Raw genomic sequence first — 12,138 nt, 5'->3', positions numbered from 1 at the left:
ATCCAACTTTACTGAACTTCTCAGGCTTTGGGTAAAATGAAGCCAGTTTCCTTGCCAGAATATCACATGAGCTTCTGTAGCCCAGTTCCAGATACAGTCCATGTTCCCCTTGGAAACCTCACCATGACCTTAGCCTCCATATTCCATATTTCCCTCACTTTCTGCCTTCCAAACTCCCACCAGAATGGCCCATTAAGTTCTTAGAGCCATTGTAAAGCTTCTCTAGTCCAAAGTTCCAAATCCTTCCACATTCCTCTTCAAACTAGTTCCAAAAGATCAAGACACACATGATCAGGTTTGTTGCAGTAGTGGCCTCACTTCCCAGTGTGAATTTTTTTTGAGGTAGGGTCTCACTGTAACCCAGGCTGACCTGGAATTCACTATGCAATTTCAGGGTGGCCTTGAACTCATGGCGATCCTCCTATCGCTGTCTCCTAAAGTGCTTAATTAAAGGCATATACCACCATTCCCAAATGATTTTTTTTTTTTTTAATTTTTAGATCTTGGGAGATGGCTCAAACAGGCATGCCAGAGCAGAATCTGTTAGAAGAGCAGAGCCTTGGGACCAAGGGCTGTGCTAGATCAGAATCCATATTTGATCAGCCTTCTCAGTGCACAATGAAGTGTGAAAAGTATATTAAGATAAGCACAGTTAGCTCCTGATAATCTTTAGTTCTGTAGTAGTACATTTTCTTAATAGGAGAGGTTTCTATTCACCTGTCAGTTCATAGCTATTGTGGCATCAGAGAGAATACAACCACATGCAGAAGTTCCATTGGTGGGAGGAATCCTCGAGAGTTGGTCTACCTCGTGGTACCTCAGAATTCCTTAAGTTAGGCCTAAAGCTGGAGAACCTAATATGATACCAAGTTGTTTGCAGCCACATTTAAAAGCAAACTCTTAGCAATCTCAAAATAGCTTAAACAGGGCTGGAGAGATGGCTTAGCGGTTAAGCGCTTCCCTGTGAAGCCTAAGGACCCGGTTCGAGGCTCGGTTCCCCAGGTCCCACGTTAGCCAGATGCACAAGGGGGTGCATGCATCTGGAGTTCGTTTGCAGAGGCTGGAAGCCCTGGCGCACCCATTCTCTCTCTCTCCCTCTATCTGTCTTTCTCTCTGTGTCTGTCGCTCTCAAATAAATAAATAAATAAATAAATAAATAAATAAATAAATAAATAAATAAATAAAATTTAAAAAAATAGCTTAAACAATAATTTAAGCAGTTTAAGATGGATGTGGTAAAGCACACCTTTAATCCCAGTAGAGATAGGAGGATTGCTTTGAGCTCAAGGCCACCCTGAGACTACATAGTGGATTCCTGGTCAACATGGGCTAGAGTGAAACCCTACCTTGCAAAACAAAACCGAACGGGGGGGAAAGGCAGTTTAAATTAGGGCAGGTACTTAGAAGATACAACTCTCGGGAGAACATAAACCTGAGTAATGATTTAAAATCCCCAGTGTCTAAGAAGTAGATTCCACTCTTAAGTGACCTCTTAAGAGTGACTCCTTTCTACAGAAGAAAGCAAACTACTTTGAAGTCTAAGGGAATAGGCATGGTTGTGTTTTGGCAAGTAGTACACCATAGAAATGCTGTTCTCAAATGTACTACTTCCAGTGAATGGACAGAGAACAGCCTTAATCGCATGTGTATTATCAGTAGTCGCAGTTTCCTTGTCTTTAAAATGGGATTGGGGGGGGGTAGGGCAGTCTTGAGCTAGCTAGACTGCAGGACTTGAACCATTCTAAGGTGTTGATTTGTAAAATAACTTTGCTTCTATTTATCCAACAATTATTTCTGAAGTACCTTATTAAATAGTGTACTAGATACAGCTCTGTAATTTTCCAATCCTGCATAAATTAGCTGTTTCAACCTGACAATTTGAAGGATTTGACAAATTCCCACTTTTTGTGGTAATACTAACTTAATTTTAAATAACTTCTTCCTATGGACCAGCATAGTTGGGAATATTATATATATGTTATAGTTGGGAATACTAAATATATGTTATTTTTGCTTCAGTTCTTCAGTGTTAATAATCATAATTCTGAAAAACAAGAATGAGAGTAAGAGATATTAAATACCAGGAGTTCAAAGGTAGCTTGGGCTACATGAGACTCTGTCTTCAAAAAGAGAGGTCAGGCTGGGATTAAAAGTGTGCATCACCATATTTGGCTCTATTTTTTCTTAAGTATCTTTACTTGCAAGGAGAGACAAAAAGAGAGGGAAGGAATAGGTGTGCTAGGGCCTCTAGCCACTGCAAACAAATTCCAGAAGAATGTGCTACTTTGTGCAACTGGCTTTATGGGGGTACTGAGGAGTTGAACCAGGCCACTAGTCTTTGCAAACAAGTGTCTTTTGGTGGCACACACTTTTAATCCCAGCATTTGGGAGGCAGAGGTAAGAGGATTGCCATGAGTTCAAGGCCACCTTGAAATCATAGTGAATTCTAGGACAGTGAGACCCTACTTTGAAAAAGAGAGAGAGAGGCATTAATTACCAATCAAAAACATAACTTCAGTTTGGTAGTTTGCATATTATAAGGAATTGGTAAATGTTTAAGCATGCTTAACTGCTTTCAGAAACAAACTGGTTCTCTAATGAGTTTCTACATTCAGATGAAGGGATTTGAATGCACCTAGCCAGCAACGAAGGGAACATCACGTTCCCCTTGAGCCTATGCACTTACTTTTGAAGAAGTAGCTTTCTCACTCTCTTTTATTATTTAATATAATCTTTATTAGCACAGTAAACACCCCTTTCCGATTTTCACTTAAGGGCCTTTGAGACCTATGATTTAATTTATAGCTAGCATATTGCCTTGTTCTAAATAATTAGCTGATCATTGTTATGGTTGTGTTTTATTTTGGTGATGCCATCAAACCCAGAGCCTTGCACATGTTAAGCAGGCCATTGAGCTATTTCCCCAGACCACGCTGAAGACCTGCAAGTGGTATAGAAGTCAGGGAAAGGCTGCCTCTTTGGTGTTTCAATTGGTATCTTGTAAGACCAGATCAAAATGAAGCCTTGCCAAAATTTCTAGTTACTCTTTTATCCCTCCAACACCTGAATATTTGTGATGATATTTAAGAAAAATGGCATTTAATTTCAAATCTTGCCATTGTTACCACAAACAAATTAGTCAGGAGACTTGGTTTACCTGGGCACAAATGTACTGGAATATTCAGTACCTTCAGCATATGACCAATATCATGCCAAACCAAAGAACAGCTGTGGTATATTAGTTATTGAAAACACACGTTTACAACGTTTAGTTTCATCTTCACATAAAAATGATTTTTTAAAACTTTTTACACATTGAGTGGTTGTGATCAATGTGATAAAGAGTATAATTGAGGTTAGTTTAAATATATGCAATGTTTACTTGAATTTTAATTATTTTAGAAAGAAAATTTTGACTATGTTTACAAGAGTGTTTAACATGGAGAGCTCATTTCTGAAGCAAATCTATATAAGGGCTTAGTGTTAGTACTGAGTAAACAGTAACTTAAAATATGTTTAACTTAACATTTTGGTCTATAAATTAGTACTTCATCATTGGAGAAATATTTTTTTACCTGTTACTAAAAGAGTAATCATATTTTTGCATTTCAGTCAAACTAAAGAGCATATCTAAAATCTCTTCAATACAGATATGTCAATCTGAAATCATGTTTCATATGTTCTAAGCTGTATTTTTTAATTTGATTACAATATAGATTCAGGAAGGCGCATATTTTTCTAATGGCTTTACTCTATTGTTTTGGTTACATAAAGAGGCAAGGAATAATGTTTGTACTAAGGGAGTAAAAAAGATGTTTATTATATTTGTACATGATTACAGATGTCTGCCAATTCAAAAGAAAAAGGGCACTTTTAAAGTGATATTTAATATGCTTTCCTATAAATAATTTGAAATACTATCTTGGTTGTTATTACTCATCAAGTAGCATAGCCTTGTATTTATTTCTTATTTGTGTGGTACTGAACCATGACTGGCAGTTGACTCTTTGCTATGTCTTTTTGGATGGCCCAACCTACATTAATATGTGCACATTTTGCATTTTTTTCAAAATCACAATTTCATTATTAATAAATGTAAAGATACCAAAAAATAAATAAATAAAAGCAAACTCTTAATGTTTATGTTTAGTAAAATTCAGTCACATATGGACTTACAAATCTATGGATTCTTTGAATCACTGACTTTTTATTTCTTGGTTCCTCTTGTACCTTCACCCAAGTTCCTTTCAAAAATATTTAAGGATTTTTTTTCCTTCTAAAGGTGAATATTATTTTGTTTCTAATGGAACCATTAGCAGATCTTTGGATGGTGAGTAGTGGTTGTACAGAGAAAGAATGACCATTGTTGCCGTCAAGTTTGCTGCACTGCTGGCAGAAATCACCCAACTAAGAGCAGCTTGTAGGAAAAAAAGTTTTATTTTGGCTTACAGATTCAAGGGAAAGCTCCATGACAGCAGGGGAAAATGATGGCATGAGCAGAGGGTGCACATCACCTCCTGGCCAACAACAGATAAAGAGTATGCCAAACACTGGCAAAGGGACACTGGCTATTGTACCCATAAGCCCACTCCCAACAATATACTACCTCCAGGAGGCTTTAATTCCCAAATCTCCATCAGCTGGGAACCTAGCATTCAGAACACCTAAATTTTTTTTAATTTTTTTTTTATTTTTTAATTTTTTTTTTAAATTTTTTTTATTTATTTGAGAGCAACAGACACAGAGAGAAAGACAGATAGAGGAGAGAGAGAGAATGGGCGCGCCAGGGCTTCCAGCCTCTGCAAACGAACTCCAGACGCGAGCGCCCCCTTGTGCATCTGGCTAACGTGGGACCTGGGGAACCGAGCCTCGAACCGGGGTCCTTAGGCTTCACAGGCAAGCGCTTAACCGCTACGCCCTCTCTCCAGCCCTGGAACACCTAAATTTATGGGGGACACCTGAATCAAACCACTATATTTTGGCCCCCATAAACATAACCATACATGATATAAAATACAATGCATTCAGTCCAACTTTAAAAGTCCCCATAGTTTTTATCAATCGCAATTTTGTTCAAACATACCCATAGTTTAAGATCTTTTAACTGAGCCATAATACCAAAAAATTACTCTCCCCCCAAAAAAATCCATAATGGCATAGAATACACATTCACACTGCAAAAGATGGCATTGGGCTTAGCAAAAAAATAGTCAACCAATACAAGATTTTTAAGAAACCAGGGCAGCCGGGCATGGTGGCACATGCCTTTAATTCCAGCACTCAGGAGGCAGAGGTAGGAGGATTGCCATGAGTTCGAGGCCACCCTGAGACTCCATAGTGAATTCCAGGTCCGCCTGGGCTAGAGTGAGACCCTACCTCGAACCCCCCCCCCCCCCCGCCAAAAAAAAGGGCAAACATCAAACTCTGTAGCAACAACTCTAGTCAGTGACAAGTCTCCAAGTCTGATAATTCTAACTAGCAACAAGTCTCTGGTGTTCCAATTCTGCCCCTCTAGCTAGGCTACTTACACTCCTGGAAAACTTCATCTGGGATCAGCAGCTCTCATTGGCAGCTATCTTGTGGACCTGGCATCTCCACTGGGTCTCCACTGTAATCCACCGTTCATCCTCATGGCTCCAGTGGGTCTGCATACAGGCATCCAGCAAACCTGCTTCACGCTGCCCATGGCAATTTCCAAAACACAAGACTGTGTTGCAAATTCAATGACCCTGTCTTTCCTGCATTTTTCTTACTCCATAATACCAGGTAGGGTGCCAATTTCTTAATACATGGGGGAACAAAGCAGACTTTGAAGAACAGGATACTCTTTGGGCATTTGGGGCCATTAAAAGAGTCTACATTCTTCCTGTTATCCTAATCTCAAAGGTTGTAATCTCTCATATAATTGCAGAAGTTTAACCCCAAGATTTGATTTTTCTGTGCTATATTCTTCTGCTCACACCAGTCCATTTCTATGCAATGCAACCCTGCACAAATTATCAGGACATGGATATAACAGCAAGCCTCTCACACAAACTGCTTCTAGCCCAAGCAAAGCTCTTTCTCACCATCATAAGCCAAACCTCAGAGTCTATAGTTCTTACTGCATTCAGGTCTTTCAGCTCTGACCAGAATAGTCCATCCAGCTGTACTTACAGCACTGAAAGGCATCCCTTAGGCCATGGTTTCAAATCCTTCCACATTCCTCGTAAAAATCAGCTCCAAAAGGCCAAAGACACATAGCCAGGTATCTAGCAACAATCACACTCCTCTGATACCAGCTTTACTGTTGCAGTCAGGTTCACATTGCTGGCAGAAATCACCCAACCAAGAGCAGCTTGTGGGCAAAAAAGGTTTATTTTGGCTTACAGATCTGAGGGGAAGCTCCATGATGGCAGAGGAAAATGATGGCATGAGTAGAGGGTAGATATCACCACCTGGCCCACATCAGGTGGACAATAGGAACAGAAAAGTATGCCAAACACTGGCATGGGGAAACTGGCTATAATAACCATAAGCCCGCTCCCAACAATACTTCCTCCAGGAGGCATTAATTACCAAATCTCCATCAGCTGGGGACCTAGCATTCAGAACATCTAAGTTTATGGGGGAACACCTGAATTAAACCACTACAACCACTGAATGATTTTTTTTTCAAAATTATTCTTCCAGATTTTATAAGGGTTTTCAGTCTCCCACTAGTTGAAGTTACTACTTCTTGTTTATGGAAATCCTAAGAAGGAGCTCCAGAAGTCACTAGGTAGATTAGAAATATTCACATAATTTTCCTATAGGATGCTGAGAGGAGAATTGTAGAAAAATAATCCAGGACATATGAAAGTATTTTTTCTTTCATTAACTCATTCAGGATATACTGATGGAGTCTCAACTGTATTAGGTACTATGTTAAGTAATAAGGATATGAATACGGACAAAACAGTCTGCCCTGAAGAAACTTAGTATGGGTAACTTCCACACCATGTATATGATTTTGCCAGGTACCTGGAGGTCTAATATCCAGGGTCTCTAAAGATCTCAATAGTGGAATTACTGATGGATTAGATGAGGTGTACTTTAGGAGTATTGGAGGGAGTTGATAATACTGCTAACTCTGTCAGCCGAGGCTATGTTCACAAGAATTCCTTGGATTGGGTAATTAGTATTTGCCTCATGACCTTAGAATACTGCAGAACTCACTTAACTTTTGACTCTCCCATTTTGTTACATAAGGTTTATTGTGAAGAGTCAATGACTGTGTGACATACAATGCATTTTGTAGCTTAGCTACAATTCAGACACTTTTTTGTTTTGTTTTTTGAGGTAGGGTTTCACTGTAACCCAGGCTGACCTAGAATTCACTATGTATTCTTAGGGTGGTCTCAAACTCATGGCAGTCCTCCTACCTCTGCCTCCAAGTACTGGGATTAAAGGCATGTGCCACCACAACCAGCTGTTTCTTAAAATTGGTGAGAGTTGTACTATCCTCTTATGCTCAAATAGCAGATGAGAGCCAAGTATATGACAGACGAGATCAGGTTATGCTGCTCCTTTGAAATAACTACTTTCTATTAAATCTAGGAAGAACATCTTCTTTTCCAACTGGAAGAAGGGATTGAAGCCTTGGAAGCTGCAATTGACTACAAAAATGAGTGCATCCAGAGTCGCCAGAACCTGCTGAGGGCATCATTTCAGAGTCTCTCTCAGAGTGAAGCAAATGTCTTGGAAAAACTAGTTTGTCTGAATCTTGTTGAGATTAGAGCTATTCTCTTCAAATATTTCAATAAGGTTTGTTTTCAAGAAGCAATGTTTTTATTTAAAGAAGGGTGAAAGTGCTCTCCATACTTATATTGAATCTCAAATGAAACTGAAAGGTTCAATGCTCTGATGATATAAATGTAAGCATGACATCTCTTTATGAGAATGTACACTCCATTGTCATCTGAGTGTTTTGTCATTATTCAGATAAGTAGGCCTGACTTTGTGAGGTGGTTAGAGTTGGAAGGCTTCTCAATAGAAGACCTTTACTAACATACTTTTAAAAGTCAACATACTTTCTAAAGTTATATTCCTATCTTATTATTTCCTGATTATAGGTTTGAAAATTGCTCTGCAGCATTTATGAAAATCAAGGGTCCTGTAGCTGGTTGACTCCTTTTCCTTCATTGCTATGGATAGGAAACATGTGTTTTTCTCTCATCATAATGTGTGAGTTGGAGTTGAGTGGTGTATTGGTGGTGAAGACAATACTACATTATATTAGCCTGGATGTCCTTACATCAATTAAAATATTTTATTTTACCAGGCTTAGTGGTGCATGCCTTTAATCCCAGCACTCGGGAGGCAGAGGTGGGAGGATCACCGTGAGTTCAAGGTCACCCTGAGACTAAACAGTGAATTCCAGGTCAGCATGGGCTAAAGCGAGACCCTACCTTGAAAAACCAAAAAAAAAAAAAAAAAATTATAAAAATTTTACAATTTGCCAATTACAGAGATTTCATAGCATTGAGAACTATGTCTATCTTTTCTCTAATATCTTTTTTAAAACATTTTATTTATATACTTTATTTATTTATTTGAGACAGAGAGAGACTGAGAATGGGCACACCAGGGCCTCCAGCCACTGCAAACGAACTCCAGACACATGTGCCACCTTGTGCATCTGGCTTATGTGGGACCTCAGACATCGAACCTGGCTCCTTAGGCTTTACAGGCAAATACCTTAACTCCTAAGCCATCGCTCCAGCCCTTCTAGTATCTTTTTGACTTAAGATACATATTGGGAGCCGGGCATGGTAGCACATGCCTTTAATCCCAACATTGGGGAGGCAGAAGTAGGAGGGTTGCTCTGAGTTAGAGGCCAGCCTGAGACTACATAGTGAATTCCAGATCAGCCTGGGCTAGAGTGAAACCCTACCATGAAAAAAAGATATGATATATATTGGGGGCTGGAGAGATGGCTTAGCAGTTAAGGTGCTTACCTTCAAAGCCCAAGGACCCAGGTTCAATTCTCCAGGACCCAAGCCAGATGCACAGGATGACAGATATGTCTGTAGTTTTCAGTGGCTGAAGACCCTGGCATTCTTTCTCTCTCTCTTTTCTTTCTCTCAAATAAATAAATAACATTAAAAAATATTTTTAAAGCTATATATTGGAAAGCACTGCCATTCTGTGAAAAATATATTGAATTAATAGGAATATGAGAAAATTGATTTAAAACAAAACATTGAAGCATGTAAAGTTTTGTGTTACATAAAGATAAAAAGTACATGGAAGCCAGGTGTAGTGGTGCATGCCTTTAATGCCAGCACTCAGGAAACAGAGGTAGGAGGATCACCACGGGTTGGAGGCTACCCTGAGACTACATAGTTAATTCAAGGTCAGCCTAGGGTAGAGCGAGACCCTACCTCAAGCAAAACAAACAACAATAACAACAAAAAACAGTGCATGCGAATGTTATTCATAGTTTCCTCTAATACAATTGCTAGTGGTAATAAGCTATAGTTACTGATGAGGGTGTGTCCTATTACCACATGTTTGAGGTAAGAAAAAATAGTAAAACAGTCCTAGGCATGGATACGGAAAATGTTTTGTGAGGTGCTTAAGGGCTACTCACCCAAATTATCCTAGCTAAGGCTGGTAGATTTTGACCATGAGAATCCTGTATAAAAGTGAGTGTTCTTTTGATGAGAAAGTGTTTGAGATTAGCTATCTAGTTCTATGATACATTGTGGCTGAGAACTCAGCAGATAAAATGCAAGACCTGAAACTGAATCTCCATGTTTACAGTTTAAAACAATGTTACTTAAAACATCAATTTTGGAGTCAAAACAGAATCATGTTGAATTATTAATATTGATACCCACGCACAGTAGAAAAATAGAGTTGCGGAATTATAGCCACATGTAGTACGTAAAGGCAGGAGAATTGCCAAAAGTTTGAAGCCAGCCCTGGCTATTTCTCAAACAAAAAAAGAGTAATTATATAATACAACAAAGGTCACATCCAGGAATTCTTTGTTTGTTTGTTTGTTTGTTTTTATTTCTTCCTTTCACAGAGAAAGAGGGAGAGAGAGAGAGAGAGAGAATTGGCACACCAGGGCCTCTAGCCAGTGCAGATGAATTCCAGATGCATGTGCCCCCTTGTGCATCTGGCTAACGTGGGTCCTGGGGAATCGAACCTAGGTTCTTTGGCTTTGCAGGGAAAGGACTTAACCACTAAGCAATCCCTCCAGCCCCACATCCAGGAATTCTTGAAGGCATAGCTATTGGAGAATAAAAATGTTACCAATTTAGAATTTCAGCAAACTCCAAAGGCTGTCTTGTGGGGATGTATAAAGCATTTGTAGAGATACCCAACAGCAGTTAGAAGGAGGTTCATCTTCATGTAGTCTGAGAAAACCAGGCTGATCTATCCTGCTAGACTACATAAGGTCAGAAAATGTTTTTGACAGGTGGTTCATTTGCGAGAAGTGGAGCGGAAGCAACAGTTGGAGAATGAGGAAATTAAGCTGAAGATTTCAGAGCAGGACAATATGGTGCGAGAGCTGGAGTGTGCCCTGGAGCATCTGAAAGTGCAGTGTGACCGGAAGCTGACCCTCCAGCAACAGGAGCATGAGCAGAAGTTACAGCTGCTGCTGCGTCATCTCAGAGGTAATGCCATGTCAGTTATGTGTGGCGCTTTGATTCAGGTGTCCCCTATAAACTTGTGTGTTTTGAATGATAGGTCCCCAGCTGGTGGCAATTTGGGAATTGGAGCATTCTGGAGGCAGTGCATTGTTGGGGGTGGGCTTATGGGTATTATAGCCAGCTTCTCCTTGCCAGTGTTTGGCACATCCTCCTGCTGCTGATGTTGGCCAGGAGATGATGTCCACCCTCTGCTCATGCCATCTATGGAGTTTCCCCTCTAGTCTGCAAGCCAAAATGAATCCTTTCCTCCCACAAGCTGTTCTTGGTCTTGTGTTTGTCACAGCAAGGAGAAACTGACTGCAGCAGGTACTGAGGTAGAAAGACCAGTGGTGTGATGACCTAGCATGTATGACTAGTTACCACCATGCAAGGTTTTGTCCTTTACATGCTTTGGTTACCACATTTTGATAAATTTTTTGTATATTCTACATGGCTAGAAGTGCCATCTTCTGCCTGTTCCAGTGGACACTTAAGAACTCCTGCAATCCTGCTAGCTGTTAGTCTATTTTTTTATAAAAAAACATTTTTATTTACTTGTAAGCAGAGAGAGAAAGAGAAGAGGTGGAGGGGGAGAGAATGGGCACACTAGGGCCTCCTTCCACTACAAAAAAAAAAAAAAACCCCAAACACAAAAAACAAAACTCTAGACACATGGCCACTTTGTGCATCTGGCTCTACATGGGTACTTGGGAACCATACTTGGATCGGCAGGCTTAATAAGCAAGTGCCTTTAACTGCTGTACCATCTCCTTAGTCCTGTTAATCTACTTTTATGTAAAAATGTGAGATAACTTCTGTACTTTTGGTGTTCACTTGAAATTTTTCTTTCAGGAATATAGTACTATATTAATATAGTACTATAATAAATTACTCTTTACTAACAAAATTAAAGTAATAGGTTCTATCATATTCCTAGTTATCTTCTTGTGATAATTTTCAGTGGATTATAAAATGTTATGCATTAAAGGTTCTGTTTTAGGGCATAATCATCAGGCACATACTCTACCAATGATCAGCAGCTCCTTAAGAGTCCTGGTATAGAAAAGGATCACATTACCTGGGCATATGGCAAGGACCCAAACAGTGGCTGTGATAGAATCATGCCAAGGTATATTGTCTCTGCTGCAATCCAGGCTGTTTAGTAATGATTTTCAAGACTCCATAGCTGCCAATGAATGAAAGAAAGGGATTTGAATGAAACAACTTGAGGAAGCAGAAAATTAGAAATACAGAAATTTGAGTGTTGTAGCAGCTCACCAATGTGGTAGTTCCACAACTGGTTAGTTTGCAACTAATTTGCCTAATGACAAGACTTTCTTGCAGGATCTCACTCATTATTGTCTTCAAACATGCTCTACTTAATTCTTAAAAACTCATGCCAGGTGCTGGAGAGATGGCTCAGTAGTTTAAGGCACTTGCTTGCAGTGCCCAATGACCTGGGTTTGATTCCCCC

General features: G+C 39.6%; 1 protein-coding gene across 3 annotated transcripts in view; it reads left to right on the top strand.

Moving 5' to 3' along the window:
• Positions 1 to 12,138, top strand: part of Kif27 (kinesin family member 27) — a 211,992-nt gene that overhangs the window by 193,693 nt on the left and 6,161 nt on the right. For all 3 annotated transcript variants that reach the window (XM_045131475.1, XM_045131476.1, XM_045131474.1), the window contains 2 exons: positions 7,579 to 7,785; positions 10,451 to 10,649. In XM_045131475.1, the coding sequence (XP_044987410.1) occupies positions 7,579 to 7,785; positions 10,451 to 10,649 (406 nt within the window). The remainder of the gene's footprint in view (positions 1 to 7,578; positions 7,786 to 10,450; positions 10,650 to 12,138) is intronic.

Source organism: Jaculus jaculus, chromosome 12, assembly GCF_020740685.1.
Source record: "Jaculus jaculus isolate mJacJac1 chromosome 12, mJacJac1.mat.Y.cur, whole genome shotgun sequence".
In the NCBI taxonomy this organism is placed as follows: Eukaryota; Metazoa; Chordata; class Mammalia; order Rodentia; family Dipodidae; genus Jaculus; species Jaculus jaculus.
Note: the sequence above shows the minus strand (reverse complement) of the source record. Positions and strands in the feature narration are given on the sequence as shown.